Source organism: Pipistrellus kuhlii, unplaced genomic scaffold, assembly GCF_014108245.1.
Source record: "Pipistrellus kuhlii isolate mPipKuh1 unplaced genomic scaffold, mPipKuh1.p scaffold_m20_p_12, whole genome shotgun sequence".
In the NCBI taxonomy this organism is placed as follows: Eukaryota; Metazoa; Chordata; class Mammalia; order Chiroptera; family Vespertilionidae; genus Pipistrellus; species Pipistrellus kuhlii.
In genome coordinates this window covers 9,975,632-9,995,243 of record NW_023425427.1, presented here as the reverse complement: position 1 = coordinate 9,995,243, position 19,612 = coordinate 9,975,632, and the positions used below count along the sequence as shown (strand labels likewise).

At 52.6% G+C, this 19,612-nt stretch overlaps 1 protein-coding gene across 12 annotated transcripts in view; it reads left to right on the top strand.

The window, feature by feature from the left end:
• The window catches only part of ZNF462 (zinc finger protein 462), a 135,001-nt gene that overhangs the window by 51,838 nt on the left and 63,551 nt on the right, over nt 1–19,612 (top strand). For 5 of the 12 annotated variants that reach the window (XR_006741234.1, XM_036433102.2, XM_045579937.1 and 2 more), the window contains 6 exons: nt 895–1,144; nt 1,799–7,518; nt 8,357–8,518; nt 10,256–10,542; nt 13,253–13,371; nt 18,050–18,241. Coding sequence is in view for 9 of the 12 variants with exons in the window: in XM_036433102.2 (XP_036288995.1) it covers nt 925–1,144; nt 1,799–7,518; nt 8,357–8,518; nt 10,256–10,542; nt 13,253–13,371; nt 18,050–18,241 (6,700 nt within the window). In the remaining 3 variants the exon portion in view is untranslated. Of the gene's footprint in view, nt 1–894; nt 1,145–1,798; nt 7,519–8,356; nt 8,519–10,255; nt 10,543–13,252; nt 13,372–18,049; nt 18,242–19,612 lie in introns of those variants that run through there. The other 7 variants (XR_006741236.1, XR_006741235.1, XM_045579940.1 and 4 more) reach the window with 7 other exon arrangements.

The following is a 19,612-nucleotide window of genomic DNA, read 5'->3' as shown; positions in this document are numbered from 1 at the left end:
GAAGTCCCTCTTCAAGACTGCGAATTTCTGTCTGTTGCCTTCATGTAAATTGAGGTACCAAGGTGCAAACTTTAAACAAGAATCTGGATTGTCATCTTAAACTTAGTTGTTGGAGAACCTCATGAGAAATATTTTATGACCTAATTAGATTGGAGAAGCTGTTAAGTTATAATTGGTGGGTAGTAAAAAGCAAATAACCATTTGGCTCAAAAAAAAAAAAAAAAAAGCCAACTAAAGTGTTCAAGGAAGGAAGGAAAGAGGTGTATCCCAAAATTAGTTAAGATATTAAATTAAAATAATAAAATTATTTTTAACATTTTTATTTCTTAAAATTATTAAGGTTAAAATAATAAAAGGTACAATAAAAGCCCTCTTTACCACCACTTTGAGAGTCCATACTGTTTCATAATGCAGTGGTAAAACACCAGTGTTATGATACTAAAATGGCAAATGGAGATTGAAATTTTCTCTTTTCCTCTGAATGAGCAGCCTCTATTTCAAAAAAGAAAATGGGTCCAAGCCGGAACCACAATCAGAATGAACTTACCTAGAAATTTGAATTTGATCAAGATATTCAGAAACTACTCAAACTTTGGAAGTTTCCTTGAGAAATGGTATAATATTTGAAGATATATCGAGCCAATAAAAGTTTATCTGGGTGTTTTTGTGGGTCTCTCCCCTCCCCTTTCCCCCCTTCTTTGAAGTTATGAAGTCAAGGCCATCATCCCTGTTATGTCTGATTGCCTTCCTTTGGCCAGTGTTCCAACCGGTAGAGCTTAGTGATCAAAATCTGCCGAATATTAGACTTTTCTCCAGTAATGGCTTCAGCCCCGTAGACCCAGGGTGCACATGTCCTGCCTTCCTTAAGACGTCTTGTTGTGACCTCTGCTACAGGTCCCTGATGTGAGAGGGTAGACCCCGATCATGGAGGTGCTTCAGTGCGATGGCTGTGACTTCAGAGCCCCATCCTACGAAGATCTCAAGGCGCACATCCAGGATGTCCACACGGCGTTCCTGCAGCCCACCGATGTCGCCGAAGACAACGCGAATGAGCCACGATCCGGGTCCATGAATGCCAGTAATCAGACGGAGGTGGAGTTCTCGTCTATAAAGGATGAATTTGGGATCGCAGAGGATTTATCAGGTAAATCGAGACTAACCTCGGCCTGCCTGATATATTTCAGTGCTCTCATGTATTTTGAGCCAGTGGCCTTGGTTCTTGATACGCGGGCCTCCGAAGAGCTTCTCACTCTTTTGAGCCCTTTTTGTGGTTTGGGCATCGGGTTTCGATTCTTGAGTTCCTAGGTTTTTGTCCTCTCAGCTTCCTCCTGACTCTTAGTTTCCTTTCCATTTGGAAAACAAGATAGTCTCTCTGTAAGTTCTCGGATGGAGATTGCAGTTGGTGAAACTCGTGCTTTCATAGCTATGAAGGATAACTGAAAAGAAACATAGACTTACATGATTGGATTTTTTTAACCTATTTTATTCAGTTTTTTCTTTCTTTTTTTAAAATATATTTTATTGATTTTTTTTTTTTTTTTTTTTTTTTTTACGGAGAGAAAGTGAGAGGGATAGAGAGTTAGAAACATCGATCAGCTGCCTCCTGCACGCCCCCTCCTGGGGATGTGCCCGCAACCAAGGTATTTACATACCCTTGACCGGAATAGAATCTGGAACCCTTCAGTCCGCAGGCCGACGCTCTATTCACTGAGCCAAACTGGTTTCGGCATAATTAAATTTCTTAATTCTCCCTTGCTTTGCTTTTCTTGTCCCACTCACCCCTATGTTTTCTCTTCAGGTCAAAATGCAACCGCATTGGGGACCGGAGGTTACTATGGCCACAGTCCAGGATATTATGGTCAGCACGTCACCCCTAGTCCCAAACCAACGAGCAAGTTTTTCCAATGCAAGTTCTGCATACGCTACTTCAGGTCCAAAAACCTCCTCATCGAACACACGAGGAAGGTCCACGGGGCGCAGGCTGAAGGGAGTTCGGCGGGCCCCCCCCTTCCGGGGTCCATAAACTACAACATCATGATGCACGAGGGGTTTGGAAAGGTCTTCTCCTGCCAGTTTTGCACGTACAAGTCACCACGGAGGGCGAGGATCATGAAGCACCAGAAGATGTATCACAAAAACAGCTTGAAGGAGATCGCCGCTCTCCCTCCCGCCCCTGTCCCCATGCCCGACCCCGTGATCCCGCCCGTGTCCCTGCAGGACCCCTGCAAGGAGCTGCCCGCCGAGGTGGTGGAGCGCAGCATCCTGGAGTCTATGGTCAAGCCCCTGACCAAGTCCCGGGGCAACTTCTGCTGTGAGTGGTGCAGCTACCAGACGCCGCGCCGGGAACGGTGGTGCGACCACATGATGAAGAAGCACCGCAGCATGGTCAAGGTCCTCTCCAACCTCAGACAGGACGGGACGGGTCTCCCCGACCTGCCCAAGAACGAGCCCAGCCCCACGTCCAACTCCTCCACCTACCTGTCCATGAACGCTGCCAGCCGGGAGGTGCCCAACGCCAGTGTCCCCAGCTTCAGGGGCTCCGTCAGCAACTCCATCCTGAGGCCCAACTCCTCGTCCGCCTCCAAGTACTCGCCCCTGTCCTACCCGCCGATGAAGCCGAAGTCACCTCACAACTCGGGCCTCGTTAACCTGGCGGACAGGTCCCGCTACGGGATGGCCGACATGACGAATTCCCCCGCTGACCTGGAGACGAACAGCATGCTGAATGACTCTAGTTCCGAGGAAGAGCTCAACGAGCTGGACAGCGAGAACGGCCTCAACGCCATGGACCACCAGGCGTCGGGCCTGTCCGCCGAGCAGCTCATGGGCTCCGACGGCCACAAGTTGCTGGAGACCAAGGGGATCCCCTTCCGGAGGTTCATGAACAGGTTCCAGTGCCCCTTCTGCCCTTTCCTCACCATGCACCGCCGCAGCATCTCCCGGCACATAGAGAACATCCACCTGTCCGGCAAGACGGCGGTGTACAAATGTGACGAGTGTCCGTTTACTTGCAAGAGCTCGCTCAAGCTGGGGGCCCACAAACAGTGTCACACGGGTACGACGTCCGACTGGGATGCCCTGAACTCCCAGAGCGAGAGCATCGCCGCCTCCATGAACGAAGGGGTCGTGTCCTACGACAGCCCGAGCATCAACGGCAGGAAGTCGGGAGTCATGCTGGACTCCCTGCAGCAGCAGCCGCCGCCGCCCCCACCACCGCCACCACCGCCGCCTCCATCGCAGCCTCAGCAGCTGCCGCCGCCGCATCAGCTGCCCCCCCAGCCCCAGCCCCCGCCGCCGCCGCCGCCCCCCGTGCCAGCCCCGCCCCTGCACCCGTACAAGTGCACCATGTGTAACTACTCCACCACCACTCTGAAAGGGCTACGCGTCCATCAGCAGCACAAGCACTCCTTCTGCGACAACTTGCCAAAATTCGAGGGGCCGCCCCCCGGCCTCCCGTTGGAAAGCGAGGCGGACGGCCACCCCTCTTCCAGCAACACTGTGAAGAAAAGCCAGACCTCAATCCTCGGGCTGTCCTCCAAGAACAACTTCGTGGCCAAGGCCCCCCGGAAGCTGGCCAGCGACTTCCCCCTCGACCTGTCGCCCGTGAAGAAGCGGACGAGGATCGACGAGATCGCGAGCAACCTGCAGAGCAAGATCAACCAGAGCAAGCAGCTGGAGGACGCCGTGATCAACGTCGAGGACGACGAGGAGGAGATGGAGGAGGACCACGAGGTGGAGATCGAGGTGGAGCTGGACCGGGAGGAGGAGCCGCCGGAGCCCCCGGTCCTGGAGGTGCCCCCGCCCTTCGCCGCGCAGCCCATCTGGGTGCGGGACGCCGGCGGCGAGCCCCAGAAGGAGCCCCCCGGCTTCCGAAGCGTCAGCCACGACTACAGCGCCACCAACGGGGCCGAGATCGAGCTCACGCTCTCGGAGGACGAGGAGGACTACTACGGCTCCTCGGCGAACCTGAAGGATCACCAGCTCCCCGGCACCGCTCTGCTCAACGCCCAGGTCCCCCTGTACGGCCCCGAGCACAACAGCGAGAGCACGGACTTCGGCGACTCCGGGAGGCTCTACTATTGCAAACACTGTGACTTCAACAACAAGTCCGCCCGGAGCGTCAGCACCCACTACCAGCGGATGCACCCGTACATCAAGTTCAGCTTCAGGTACATCCTGGACCCCAACGACCACAGCGCGGTGTACCGGTGCCTGGAGTGCTACATCGACTACACCAACTTCGAGGACCTGCAGCAGCACTACGGGGAGCACCACCCCGAGGCCATGAACGTCCTCAACTTCGACCACTCGGACCTGATCTACCGGTGTCGCTTCTGCTCCTACACGAGCCCCAACGTCCGGAGCCTGATGCCGCACTACCAAAGAATGCACCCCACGGTGAAGATCAACAACGCCATGATCTTCTCCAGCTACGTGGTGGAGCAGCAGGAGGGGCTGAGCGCCGAGTCCCAGACGCTGAGGGAGATCCTCAACTCGGCGCCCAAGACCCTGGCCACGTCCACGCCCGTGGCGGCTCGCAGCGGCAGCGGCCTGGCCTTCGGCAAGGGCACCCCCCCCAAGACCTTTCCTCCAGAATGTGAAAACCAGAAGGACCCCTCCGTGAGCACTGTGGTCGTCTACGACTGCGACGTGTGCTCCTTCGCCAGCCCCAACATGCACTCCGTCCTGGTCCACTACCAGAAGAAGCACCCCGAGGAAAAGGCCTCCTACTTTAGGATCCAGAAAACCATGCGCATGGTGTCTGTGGACAGGGGCGCCGCCCTTGCCCAGTTGTCGTTTGAGGTGGGTGCCCCCATGTCTCCCAAAATGTCCACCATGGGTTCCCCGCCTCCCCCCCCGCCGCCCCCGCCACCAGACCTCAGCACTGAGCTTTACTACTGCAAACACTGCTCCTACAGCAATCGGTCCGTTGTGGGAGTGCTTGTCCACTACCAGAAAAGACACCCCGAGATAAAGGTCACTGCCAAGTACATCAGGCAGGCCCCCCCGACGGCCGCCGTGCTGAGGGGGGCCGAGGGGCCCCAGGGCTCCCCGCGGCCGCCCGTCCCCATGCCGCCCCTGGGCGGCCGCGGCGGGGGCAGCTCGGAGAGAGACGGCCCCCTGGCGGCGGCGGAGACCGAGATGTTCTTCTGCCAGCACTGTGATTACGGGAACCGGACGGTCAAAGGGGTACTCATCCACTACCAGAAGAAGCACCGGGACTTCAAGGCCAACGCCGACGTGATCCGGCAGCACACGGCCACCATCCGGAGCCTCTGCGACCGGAACCAGAGGAAGCCCGCCGCCGCCGCCACCACCGCCGGCGGCTGCATGCTGGCCGCCCCCTCGGGCGCCGCGGAGCGGGACAAGGCGAAGCTGCGCGCCCTCAAGTGCAGGCAGTGCTCCTACACCTCCCCCTACTTCTACGCCCTGAGGAAGCACACCAAGAAGGACCACCCCGCCCTCAAGGCCACGGTCACGTCCATCATGCGGTGGGCCTTCCTGGACGGCTCCATCGAGGCCGGCTACCACTGCGAGTGGTGCATCTACTCGCACACGGAGCCCAGCGGCCTGCTCCTGCACTACCAGCGGAGGCACCCCGAGCACTACGTGGACTACACCTACATGGCCACCAAGCTGTGGGCCGGGCCGGACCCCTCCCCGCCCTCCCTCCTGATGCCCGCCGAGGCCAAGACCTACCGCTGCCGGGACTGCGTCTTCGAAGCCATCTCCATCTGGGACATCACCAACCACTACCAGGCGTTCCACCCGTGGGCCATGAACGGGGACGAGTCCGTGCTGCTGGACATCATCAAGGAGAAGGACGAGAACCCCCTGCCGCCGTCCGACGACCTGGCGGGCCCCGTGAACTGCGAGGGCAGCCTGCCCGCCCCCCTCGCCGCCGAGCAGGACGCGGAGTGCCCCGAGGACGCCCGCCTCACCCCCGAGAAGGGGCTCCAGCTCTCCTCGGCCAACCCCGCCATCAGCTCCACGCCGTACCAGTGCACCGTGTGCCAGTCCGAGTACAACAACCTGCACGGCCTGCTGACCCACTACGGCAAGAAGCACCCGGGCATGAAGGTGAAAGCCGCCGACTTCGCCCAGGACGTCGACATCCACCCGGGCGCCGTCTACAAGTGCCGGCACTGCCCCTACATCAACACCCGCATCCACGGCGTCCTCACCCACTACCAGAAGCGGCACCCGGCCGTCAAGGTGACCGCCGAGGACTTCGTGCACGACGTGGAGCAGCCGGCCGACCTGGCCCAGAGCGACGTGGAGGAGACGAGCCGCATCTTCAAGCAGGGCTTCGGCGCCTACCGCTGCAAGCTGTGCCCCTACACGCACGGCACGCTGGAGAAGCTCCGGATCCACTACGAGAAGTACCACAACCAGCCCGAGTTCGACGTCTTCTCCCCGTCGCCCCCCAAGCTGCCGCTGTCCCTCGCCGAGCCCGACATCACCACCACCACCAGTGCCGCTGCCACTGCCGCCGCCGAGGCGAGCCCCTCCCAGGTCTCCGCTGCCGAGGAGGAGGTGGGGGGCGAGGAGCCCGTGCCCGCCGCGCACTTCTCTACCTCGCACCTGGCCTCGCACACGGTGTTCCGGTGCCAGCTCTGCAAGTACTTCTGCTCCACACGCAAGGGCATCGCCCGGCACTACCGCATCAAGCACAACAACGTGCGCGCCCAGCCCGAGGGCAAGAACAACCTCTTCAAGTGCGCCCTGTGCTCCTACACCAACCCCATCCGCAAGGGGCTGGCGGCCCACTACCAGAAGCGCCACGACATCGACGCCTACTACACCCACTGCCTGGCCGCCTCCCGCACCATCAGCGACAAGCCCAGCAAGGTCATCATCCCGTCGCCGCCCAAGGACGACTCCCCGCAGCTCAGCGAGGAGCTGCGGCGGGCGGTGGAGAAGAAGAAGTGCTCCCTGTGCTCCTTCCAGTCCTTCAGCAAGAAGGGCATCGTGTCCCACTACATGAAGCGCCACCCGGGGGTCTTCCCCAAGAAGCAGCACGCCAGCAAGCTGGGGGGCTACTTCACGGCCGTGTACGCCGACGAGCCCGAGAAGCCGGCGCCCCCGCCGCCTTTGCTGCTGTCGGAAGAGGAGGAGAGGGGCGGCCCGGAGAGAGCCGCCGAGGTGGAGGGGGGAGGAGGAGGCGGCGAGGCGCAGGAGATGGAGTGGCTGCCGTTCCGCTGCATCAAATGCTTCAAGCTGTCCTTCAGCACGGCCGAGCTGCTGTGCATGCACTACACCGACCACCACAGCCGGGACCTCAAGAGGGACTTCGTCATCCTGGGCGGTGGCGGCGGCGGCCCCCGGCCGCAGGGCGCCGCCTACCAGTGCAAGCACTGCGACAGCAAGCTGCAGAGCACCGCCGAGCTGACCTCGCACTTGAGCGTTCACAACGAGGAATTCCAGAAGCGTGCCAAGCGTCAGGAGAGGAGGAAACAGCTTTTGAGCAAGCAGAAATATGCAGATGGTGCTTTTGCAGATTTCAAACAAGAGAGGGTAAGGATATGTTTTGATTCCCCTTCCCCCAGGAGGCCTCTCGGCGCTGGTGCCCACACGCACGTCTCCGCTGCCAGCCAAGCTGCCACGGGCTTCCTCTAGTGACTTAGCTTGCCAGAGAGCTCAATAAGTCAATTAAACATTTCGAGCTTGATTATCCCCATTCCGTGCTCACTCTTCTCCACGGTCCTGTGCCCTGCCCTCTCGCTCCTCCGGAGGCTTCCTCCCACCCCCCCGGGGGAGGGTTGGGGCGGTTTCTCCGTGTCTCTCCTCTCTGCCAAGCGGCCCTGTTGGAGGCCCAGGTCCACGGCGACGCCCGCCCTCTTTTCCCGGAGGCCGCCGTGGGCTGGCTCTCGGCCTCAGGAGCGCTTCTCGGCCGTGTCTCACCCGGGTCCGCAGCGTTGCCACGTGAACCTAACATCTCCAGGAGTAGAATTGAATTGTGTGTGTGTATGTGTGTCAAGAAGCTCACTAACGGCGTAGCTATGCAACGTTCTCACCTGCCGTAGTCGAAACGGGTTTGCAGACCAGATCCCCTTGGTGGCCGTGACGATGAGGCTTCTCTGCACAGGAAATCTTCTCTCACAAGTCGTAAATGCACGCGGGTTCCAGAGACTTTGCATAGCAGGCAGTGTGCCACGACTCTGACGAATTCGTTATGTGTTAAAAAAAAAAAAAAAAAAAGTCCTCATTCTCTCTCTCCCTTGGTTTTTTAACCCGCTAATCTGCTTTAAAAAAAAAAATAAATAAAATCTGCTATAGTAAGCTGCAAGAATAAATGCCGACCGTTGCGGGGGGGGGGCTCCGAGTACTGACGGCTACCACTGTATTTTGCCAGCCTTTTGGTCACTTAGAAGAGGTGCCAAAGATCAAGGAGCGGAAGGTGGTGGGCTACAAGTGTAAATTCTGTGTGGAAGTGCACCCGACGCTCCGGGCCATCTGCAACCACCTGCGGAAGCACGTCCAGTATGGCAGCGTCCCCGCCGTGTCCGCCGTGAAGGTGAGCGAGGGGGAGCCCTGGAGGAGCGTTCCCCTGTGTGTGAGCCGTCCGGGCGCGTTACTCATTAACCCCGGGGCTCCGAGTGGCTCCGGGGAGGGCGGCCCCGGGCTGTGTGCAGCCGTCGGTCCGCCTTGGTTTGGTTTCTTTGCAGGTTGGACCTCCCTCGTCTTGCGTGTCTCTTGACCCGGTCGAGTTCCGATCTGGTTCCCTTCCGCGTGGGTAGTTGGGCGGAAACGGGAGATCTGGGCCTCTGGGCTCAGGAGCCTTTGGGTCGCCCTTCTCTTCCGCGCGTAGCGCCACTAGGTGTAGGCTCTTCATTGTGGCCTGAGCCCCTGAGAGCAATGGAGTGTGTTCTGTCCTGTCCTCTTGGGCTCCTCCCACTGGCCTGGCCTCTCACTGTTCTTTCTCGCCGGGCTGGCAGGTGCAGAGAGGACTGGGAGAAGAATCTGTCTTTCACTTCTTATCCTGGGTCCTCGAAGGAGTGGCAGAGACATTAAACCTAAAACGAAAAGCCTTACGTCACAGTTGACCCTGAGAGCCTGTGGCCTGATTTGTCTCCCGCCTGCCCCCTCCCCTGTTACTGACACGTGCAATCCCTCCCCCACTCTCACCCCCCATCCCTTAACCTAGGGGTGTCGAACTCAATCAGAGAAGGGGCCAAAATCTAAAATCCAGCCTAAATTGCGGGCCGAATGGTTTACTGAACAGTCATAAACTGTCATTGTGATGGAAACGCAGCGGAGTGCAGTGATGACAGCGCGGTGCGGGCCACATTGCAAGGCCTGGCAGGATGGATTTGGCCCGCGGGCCTTGTGTTTGACACATGTGCCTTAACCTTTCATAGGCTGCCTATTGCGAGCATCATGGCCAGAATAGATGCCGCTGTTTGGATAACCACACCGCCACCCCAGCCTTCAGGGACAGGGCTAGCCTGCCGAGACAGAGAAGTTGGCTGAGGGCTTTGTGCTCCTCTCCTCCCTGGATATGTGACGGTGTATTTGTCGTCAGCCCCGTCTGATCTTGTCCTGCTTTGCCCACGTGGCGTGAAGGCAAACCCTGTGCTCTTCTCCTCTGAGACTAAAACTGCCTGGCTGCGGGCAGTGCAAGGGCAGCGGTGGTTGGCGTTGTCCCAGCCTCGGACTCCCTCAGGGGAGTCAGCGGCTCTTCTCATAATCAGTAATCCAAGGAGCCACCTGGAGACATGAGTGACTTCAGACCAAGCTGCTGCTTAATTTCTTGAATTGATTATTCATCAGCCTTCAGGCAAGGGCTGAAGTCCCCGTCTGCGGGGCGGGCTGAGCATGAGGGACAGAGGGCAGGCTCGCTCCCTTTCCTTGATTTCCCAAGGACGCCCAAACGACTCGGCGTGGTATCCCTTCCTTTCCTGTTGCTGCTGCTGGTTTTCCTCTGAGCCGTAACCCTAACCCTGCTTTATGTCAGTTTTAGGTGAGACCACAATTTTAATTTTCTTCTTTTTTAAAGATGGGTGATAAGTGAGCAAAACCGTCTTCCGTGTGGGAGAACCCCTCTCTCAACTTTTCCCAGGCCCTCGCCCCCTGGGACTGCACACATTGCCCTAAAACCACCACCAGTGGCCAGCAGGTTTGCCATCTCCTCTAGGGGGAGCTGGAGAGGCAGGGAAGGAAACTGTCAGGAAGGGAGAGGAGGAAGGCCCGGACCAGTGGCATGGATATTTATGTTGTCGGTGGGGCCTGTGTGTGTGTGTGGTTCTCTTAGCAGGAGGCTGAGGACCCTGCCCACTTGTTCCTGGACGGACTGGACGCAGCCAAAGATGCAAGTGGCGCCCTGGTGGACCGGGTGGATGGTGAACACTGCTTGCTTGATGGAATGTTGGAGGATGATACCCGGCCGGGGGGATACCATTGTAGTCAATGTGACCGAGTGCTGATGTCCATGCAGGGGCTGCGTTCTCACGAGAGGAGCCACCTGGCCCTGGCCATGTTCGCCCGCGAGGACAAGTACAGCTGCCAGTATTGCTCCTTTGTCTCCGCGTTCAGGCACAAGTAAGTGCTCAGGGAGTGGTCGCGTGTTACCTGGGGGGAGGGGACCTCACGGAGGGCAGCTACGTGAGGGTGGGACAAGCTTGGAGGAGTCAGCAGGCACCCCTCGTGGGTCACGCCTGCTGTCTAGTTGGCAGTTACCTTCAACTTGATCTGTCAGATGGGGCTAAGAGCAGGAGTTGGCTTGGTTGATAGAAGATTTGATTAATGCAGGCTTTTTTTCTTTTTTTTTTAATGACAGTTTTGGAGGTATGGCTCTGATGTACACAAAGAAAGATCAGAGTCTCGATAAGTTTACTGGTACCTAATCATCATTTGAGGAGTAAGTTCCATTTGGGAAATGGAGTGACTGGGAAGGTAGAATTAGGACTGTTAACCCATGTGACCAAAGGCTTATTCTTGATTCTTTTAAAATATATATACATATATTTTTTATTTATTTCAGAGAGGAAGGGAGATGGGGAGAGAGATAGAAACATTAGTGATGAGAATCATTGATGGGCTGCCTCCTGCACACCCTCCACTGGGGGTGGAGCCTGCAACCCGGGCATGTGCCCTGACCAGGAATCGAACTGTGATCTCCTGGTTCATAGGTTGACACTCAACCACTGAGCCATGCCGACTGGGCATCATTGCTTGATATTTTTAAAAAGACCTTGAAAGGTAGATAAGTTGCTGGAACCCAGAGAGAGGCTTGCAGTTCAGAGTGGTTGAAGAGTGGGAGCTTTCCATCGTTCGTCCCGGCTTAGAAATTGTAAACTTGGAGTTTTTACGGAAGGCTTTTTGGGGTGAGGAGAAGAGGGATGGTTCTGAGACGGAACAGCATTTTGCTCCCTTTCCCTGTTGAATGTGCGCCAGAGAGAAATGTTCCGTAATGTGTTCTGCGGTCTTGTATGAAGGTGACTAATTGTAAGACTATGACATGCTGTTTATTTTTATGGTAATTGGAAATAACTGATGGGCTGTTTGCTTCTTTAAACAGACAAAGTGCTAGTTAGTGGAGGTGGAAAGGCGGGAGGAGGCAGTGCTTCTGCAGCGTTTGGGATGCCTAAAACTATTATCATTATTCGGAGTCAAATATCTAATCTTTGTTGTCGGATCCAGGCATCAAATTTGTTTAGTTCTCATCAATTCCAAAACTATTTTTTTGTTGTTGTTAATCCTCACCCGAGGATATTTTTAATTTTTTGGGGGGGGGAGGGGAGGAGTGTGGAAAGGAAGGGGAGAGACAGAGAGAAACATTGATGTAAGAGAGACTTTTTTTAAAATATATTTTTATTGATTTTTTACAGAGAGGAAGAGAGAGGGATAGAGAGTTAGAAACATCGATGAGAGAGAGTCATCGATCAGCTGCCTCTTGCACACCCCCTACTGGGGATGTGCCCGCAACCAAGGTACATGCCCTTGACCGGAATCGAACCCGGGACCTTTCAGTCCGCAGGCTGACGCTCTATCCACTGAGCCAAACTGGTTTCGGCAAGAGAGACATTTTTAAAAAATATATATTTTATTGATTTTTTTACAGAGAGGAAGGGAGGAGGACAGAGAGTTAGAAACATTGATCAGCTGCCTCCTGCATACCCCCTACTTGGGATGTGCCCGCAGTCAAGGTACCTGCCCTTGATTAGAATCGAACCTGGGACCCTTCAGTCCACAGGCCAATGCTCTATCCACTGAGCCAAACCGGTTTCGACGTGAGAGAAACATTTTATTGGTTGCCTCCTCCACGTGCAACCTGACCAGGGCTTGGGATCGAGCCTGCAACCAAGGTACATGCCCTTGACCGAAATCAAACCCGGGACCCTTCAGTCCATGGGTTGACACTGTATCCAGTGAGCCAAACCGGCGAGGGTCCGAAGTACATTACAACAGCACCTGTCATCTAGCAGAACCTCAGGACATCGTTGTGAATAAGCAAGTTTGCCCTTGTGCTCGGCAGTGTCCTGGAGACTTCGGGGCATGTGAACATGAATGGGACGTGGTCAGTGTTTTACAGGAGTTTAGGGTCTAGCCGGATGCTAAATAAAGCAAGCACACCAACGACTTGCCATAGAAGGCACACTTCTTTAAAAAATGTGTGTCAATAAAATGCTATGAAGTCTCAAAGAGAGGGAGATGTTAACCTCACTCTGAAAGAATCAGTAAGGTTTTATGGAGTCGGGAGCACTTGAGTCCGATCTTAAAGTAGGAAGATAAGACCTGAGTGGTTTGGAAAGGGTGTGGGACGTGGGGTAGTGATACACATTAGGGCTTTTCCCACATCTTGCTTGGTGGATGGATTTATTTTCTTTAGAGTAATAATGATGTAATGCTGGGAACGCATATCATTAAATAACATCCTTGTAAGATGCTTCTGGAAGACGGATGTACAGTAGACGTTGTTGTGCTTGTCAGAGGGATGACCAGCCTCTGGACCACGGGGCTTCCCGTAATCACACCTGCGTGTTTACAAAGGCTTTGGAAACAAGCCGCTCATTGCAAGTAGTTCAACACTTTGAAACCCTTCTCTGCTCAAGTGTTATCTCCTCCTTCCTTCAGCTTCCCCTCCTTTTAGAGTAGGTGGCACTCTTGGCCTTTTTTTTTTTTTTAAAACCATCATCATTGGAAAGTAGCAAAATGACTTGGAACAGCGTAGAAATGGGATTTCTGAGAAAACGTCACACGCAGTTTTTAACCCTGTCTTTTTGTTTGTTCGTTTTTCTCCTACGTCAAGTTTGGATCGCCATATGCAAACCCACCACGGACACCATAAACCATTCCGATGCAAACTCTGCTCTTTCAAGTCCTCCTACAACAGCCGCCTAAAAACACACCTACTCAAGGCTCATGCTGGTGAGTTGACATCGGGGATGGCCACGTCTGCTGCGTTTGAAATCCTGTGGTCTTCACTGAGTAAACTAAAAGTCTCCTGTCCCACACATGAGTATAAGTTATTCCTGAGACGGTTGCACATTTAGTTTTGTTTTAATCGAATAAAGAAAGACTAAGGAATTGCCTAAAGCCAAAATAATACCAAGCCCGGTGTCACCCACGTCACAGTTGATGCATGCTGATGGTTTTTGCTGGTGAAGAGAAAGTTCTAAACTCCCTTGCCTTTCTAATGGAAATGCAAGAATTGTTCCATCCACTAAGGATAATCCCCAAGTAAAGTAATGTTGTAGTCTTGAGGAAGTTCAAAGGAACACTTAAGAGATCTCAAGACAAGCAGTGAGATTCTTGGGGAGTTGCCTTAGGTACCTTTCCAGATACAAGATAAGCAGGGGTTTGGGGTCATGCATGGGTCTCTGACCCTGTATGGTCCATCTCCCTGTGCTTGCTTCATTGAACAATTTACCTACAGTGCTCTTTACTGAACATGTTATATTCATCGTTGCATTCATCCTCATGGCAGGCCTAAAGGGCAAGTTATCACCCTCAGTATCAGGTGACCTGCTCAAAGCCATGTGGTTTACTCACTGAACTTGACTCCAGAACAAGCACATCCCTGTCACTGATGGGATGCTACCTCCCTCCCTCCCTCCCTCCCTCCCTCCCTCCCTCCCTCCCTCCCTCCCTCCCTCCCTCCCTCCCTTCCCTCCCTCCCTCCCTCCCTCCCTCCCTCCCTCCCTCCCTCTCTCTCTCTCTTTCTCTCTCTTTCTCTCTCTTTCTCTACTTTGCATATGATAGGGGATGCTCACAGGTAGATAATCTGAACTCGAAAGAAAAGACGCCTGACGTAGGAAAGGCAGTGGGGAGGGGACTGGGGATGTCTCCATAAGCTACTCAGTCACTCTCGGAACCCCAACTCGGCAGCAGCCTGGGTGTGACCCTCTCAGAGCTTTTGACTACCTCAGAGGAACTCACATCAAACCCAAAGGGAAACTGGGAAATGGGGGCCTCAGGACACCCAGCTCTGCCACCAGATTCTTTCAGAAGTCATCTCCTCCCTGAGTTTCCTAGGCTGAGAGATTTAGATCCTAGTTTAAAAATTGGCAGACAGCTAGAATCCTCCTCATTTTTTTGGCTCCCCTTGGGTGGTTATAAAACCCACCAAGAACCTGAGTCCTTCCTTCCAACTCTTTGCTGTCTCCTCATTGTCTGTGGGAATACACTTGTCACTTTGCTGTCTCCTCCTGACTGTTGGGTCCCGTTGAACTGGCTCAATGCAGTGAAGCTATTGAAGGCTTCCAGATGCCCTGGGCCCCACGGCGGGCAGCAGGGTGGGGGTGGGAATGGGGGACCTGGGACAGGGGAGATTAGCCCAATGGGCTTGTCTCTCTCTGTAAGTATTTTTATATCTCTAGGAAAATTCCACTGAATTTCATGGAGAGGCTCCGGGGTTCAAGCCATTCTTTCCTAACTGTATATTGTAAATGATTCAGCTGGGGTCCCTGCCTGGTGTTTTTCCCATAGGCCTCCACCTTGTCAGAAGCGCTGTCGCAATGGGAGTTGGGTAAAGATTCGGCCTGTAGGAAGGGCTTTGAGGGGGTGCCAGAGGCTGCACACTGGCTCCAGGGCACTGAGCGGAAGTGTAGGTTCTTGGAGCTGGCAGGCAGACTGGCCTTCAGTGCCCACTGGTTGGAGGGAAGGAAGCATTCAGATGGGGAGCCAATGGGAGCGGTGTAGTTCAGCTCTGTGTGCACCTGGGAGCTCTGGTGTCCACAAATGGCCCTCAGCCACTGACAGTGGCCCGGCTAAGGGAGAGCCAGTACATTTTGCAAAGGACTGTTGACTCATCTTGTCTATTGTATATGGATTATTTTAAAGGATAAAGAGTCATGTAGATGAACCAAGTGACCTGGATTTGAATTCTCTCTCCAGTTGGACTATTTACAACCACTAAACAAAGTTCGTTAACCAAAGGACTTGTATGCATATATGCTTAATCCATGGACATAGACAATAGGGTGGTGAAGGCCTGAGGTGGGGATGGAGGCACACTACAAGAGGTCAAGGCGGGGGAGCGAAGGAGAGGGGGAGGTGGAGAAGGTGGAGATATAAGGGAGAGGGGGGACATATGTAATACTCTCAACAATAGATTTTTTTAAAAATAAATTTTACTGATTTTTTACAGAGAAAGGGAGAAGGATAGAGTTAGAAATATCAATGAGAGAGAAACATCGATTAACTGCTTCCTGCATACTCCCACTTGGGATGTGCCTGCAACCAAGGTACATGCCCTTGACTGGAATCGAACCTGGGACCTTTCAGTCTACAGGCTGACATTCTATTCACTGAACCAAACCTGTCAGGGAATAAAGATTTTTTTTTTTTTTATTGAAAAATGGAATAGGGAGAGCCGTGGTATTATATATAATGTAATATAATAATTATTGTAATAATACAATGATAATACAAAAGTAAACTCCATATTTTGAGTACTCACAATTATAAACCTACTTTTGCCCCACCCTGTATTTGTAACAATATGCATATAATGTGTATATATTATATATGTACATATATATGTGTGTGTATATATTACTTATATAGGTAGTAGTAATAAAGCGCATTGCTCGTGGCCCAGCATTACCTGTAACTCCTAGGTAACTATGGGGGACCATTGATGGATGTTGTTTGTTTGGATCCTCTGACCTCTTTGAATGTCTGTTCTGCCTCGGGCTGTATCACGTTGCTTAAATCCAGGTTAGTTTCAAGACTTTCTTGGAAATGCAAGCTCTGGGGTCATCAGTGGTGAAAGGAGACTTATGTAGAACTTGGGCTGGAGGGTCACCTCACATGTGAAACCATTGGGTGGCAGGCGACAGCCCTTCGCTGCATGAAGCGAGGACAGTTTTCCCTTCCAGTTCCTGCTTCACTTACTAAACTGGATACATAAGCTTGGCCCTCAGCTCCGCCCTCAGCTCTTCCGACTGGCCCAGACAACCTTCATAACCATAAAGCCATTCTTCTCTCATTCCTTTACTTCCTCCTCTTTCATCTCCTCTGGCTTTTAAATTTCACTTAAAAATAAATTTTAAAAATACATGTTGATTATAGAAAATTTGAAAATGAAGGTAATATAGTCAGTCCTCTATAATCTTGTTATCTCAAGACTATGGTGGTTAACTTTTTTTTTTTTTTTTTAAAGGATGTTTTCATTGATTTTAGGGAGGGAAAGAAACATCAGTGATGAAAGAGAATCACAGATTGGTTACCTCCCACACGCCCCCTACTGGGGATCAAGCCCACAACCCCAGCATGTGCCCTGAGTAGAAATTGAACCGTTACCTCCTAGTTCAGAGGTTGCCAACTGGTGGTCTGTGAGGTCCGAAAGGTTGGCAACTCCTATCCTAGTTCATTGGTCAACGCTCAACCACTGAGCCACACCAGCCAGGCAGCTGTTGTTAACATTTGATAGTTTTTCCTTTCAACTGTTTCCTCTATAATTATTTTTAACAATTGTGGTTATAATTTAATCTAAAAGATATTATGCTTTCCTATCTATTTTTCGAGTATCTTATTTTCCTATGTTGTTATAGACTCTTTAAGAAAATGACAATTCATCAAGAAGATAGGGCCACATTTACTGAATCATTTTCCCATGGTTGGAAATTTAGGTTGTTTCATCTTTTTCAAGCATAATTGCATGTTTATTTCTAAATAAAGCTTTCTATATACTAAAGGATATTTCCGTAATGTAAACTCTCAGAAATGGAATTACTGCATTATAAGCATGAACATCCAAAGCCTATTGTGCCAAAAAGCAGAATTGCTTTCTGAGTTGATTGTACTAGGGTAACATAACATAAGCTTGCCCATTTCACACCCTCGCCTCTGAAAATGCAGTTAATTGAAAAACTGACTTAGGGCAAAGGTAAATCATACTCTAATTTAATTTAGTCCTAGTGATTCGTCCTGCATTTCAGTGGTATAAAAATAATTAAAAAGAACATTCTTATTTTAACTGAAATATCCTGATAATTGAAGAAGGTGGAGATATAAGTATAGCGATACCTCTTTCGGTTAAAAAAAAAAAAAGGACTTGTTTTTACCCATTTCTGTATTATTGATTACATAGGGAAATGGGGTTTTATCCTGAGGTTTGTGAACTGGTCCAGAAAGAAAACAAAGCCCCCTGAGATGAATGGAGTCGGGAGGTGTGGAGTCAGCAAGGAAGTGGTGAATGAGACTAGCACAGTGGACTGGCACGGAGGGACGGGTGATGGAAAGCCACCGAAAGGTCATGAAAGGAGAATTAGGCATGTTTTTTCCTGATGACCATATAAGGGCAGCCTTGACCGGGAAGCATTTCTGGCGGGGGCATCTTAGACATTTGGTTTGGCTCCCTGAGGAGGAACAGCCCATAGGCCCCTCCACGTCAGCAGAGTGTGAAATGGGGAGGAGCCAGGTCATTTGAATAAGGAGTTCCTCCAGGGTTTCAATCCCGGAGGAGAGCAGTGGCTGGGGAATGGGAGGGGGTTATAGACCCCGAAGCTCAGGATGCTCCTTCATCGAGTGATTAACCGTGTTCTGGTCTCCACCCCACCTGTGCCCTCCTTCTCCCTTTGTCCCTTGCCCCACCTCCCAGGTGAACATGCCTACAAATGTTCTTGGTGCTCCTTCTCCACCATGACAATCAGCCAGTTAAAGGAACACTCCCTCAAGGTCCACGGGAAAGCCCTGACGCTGCCCAGGCCTCGGATCGTCAGCCTGCTCTCCTCCCACAACCACCACGCCGCCCAGAAAGCTGCCCCGGCAGAAGAAGTGGAAGACTCCAATGGTAACATGGGCTGCCCGGCCAGAGCTAACCGCCGTGGGGTGAGGGAGTCTGGGGGTGATTGCCAAGCCTTCTTTCTAGAAGGAAACCTTACGCAAACACGTGGAGGTTCAAGTGAAGGAAGAAACGTGAAAGGGTTGAAACTATAGAAATATGGGAGTTGGGCCCCGGCCAGTTCTTGGGTAGTTAGAACATCTGGCCTGCTGACCGAAGGGTCCCGGGTTCGATTCTGATCAAGGGCATGTACCTGCATTGCAGGTTCAGTCCCTGGCCTGGTCAAGTTACATGTGTGAGGCAACCCATCTATATGTCTCTCTCACATCAATGCTTCTCTCCTTCTCCCTCTCCTTTACTCTCTCTAAAAATCAATTGGGGGGGGGGGGTAATCCTCAATACTAACAAAAGAACTAAAAAAAAAAAAATGAAATTGGAGTTGGAAGGTGTTGGGAACTCGGGGAGCGTGTGTTGAGTGCTGACGTATGTGAGCTTTGCTTGTGGAAAGAGCACGATGTGAGGGATGGGTTAGTGTTGGTTCTTTCACTGTTTGGGAGCCAGAAAGAGGATGGGCTACCAGACAGATGTATTTCTTGGTTTACTTATTTATATTCTGTCTTGTTCTAAAACAATATACGTGTGTTTTGAAGTGGTTGGGGTAGGAGAGAGGTATGTTAACGACACAGAATTCAGGGTAGGAATGGAAAGGGTGAGAGGGTGGGACGAATATGTCCGATTGGATCACAAGCTGCTTTCGGGGTAAGGCAGTGATTGTGATGTAGCTGAAGGGTGTTGAGAATGCATCATTTGGGAGGAGGGTTTCGACTGCCCAAGTTTGGAGGCCATGGAGGGGTCTCCTCACTGGCAATGTCACCAAAGCTGCAGGGGAGGCAGGGAGGGAAGGAAGGAGGGAGCAAAGGGATCGATGGTGGTTTTGGTCACGACAGGAAATAGAAGGGTCTTGATGACTCAGCTCCCCTCAGGTGAGTGAGAATCGGGTACTTAGGAGAGGAGGATGTCGGAGCAGGGCAGGAGCCTTAGAGCTGCTCTCCCCCAGATCCCTCTAACGCCCAGATTCTTCCCACCCCACCTCTAGTACCCAGTTACCCCCACCAGCTTGAGTACCAGATCGGGGAGAAGGTGTTTCCCAGCGTCTGCCGTGGCGTTCTGGGGAGGAGCTCGGTGGACTGGAAGGAACATTCACGGGGTCTCGGGGACAGAGGCTTGGCTTTGAATCTTCCTTCTCCCGATGCCAGTTGTGTTTTCCTGGGCCACCTTGGTGTGCTGTACCCACATATAAAACTGGGTCAGAGAGTAACCGTTGGCCTTGAGAGATTCATGAGAAAAGGTACACTAATGAGAATGAGGTGGGATGCCTGA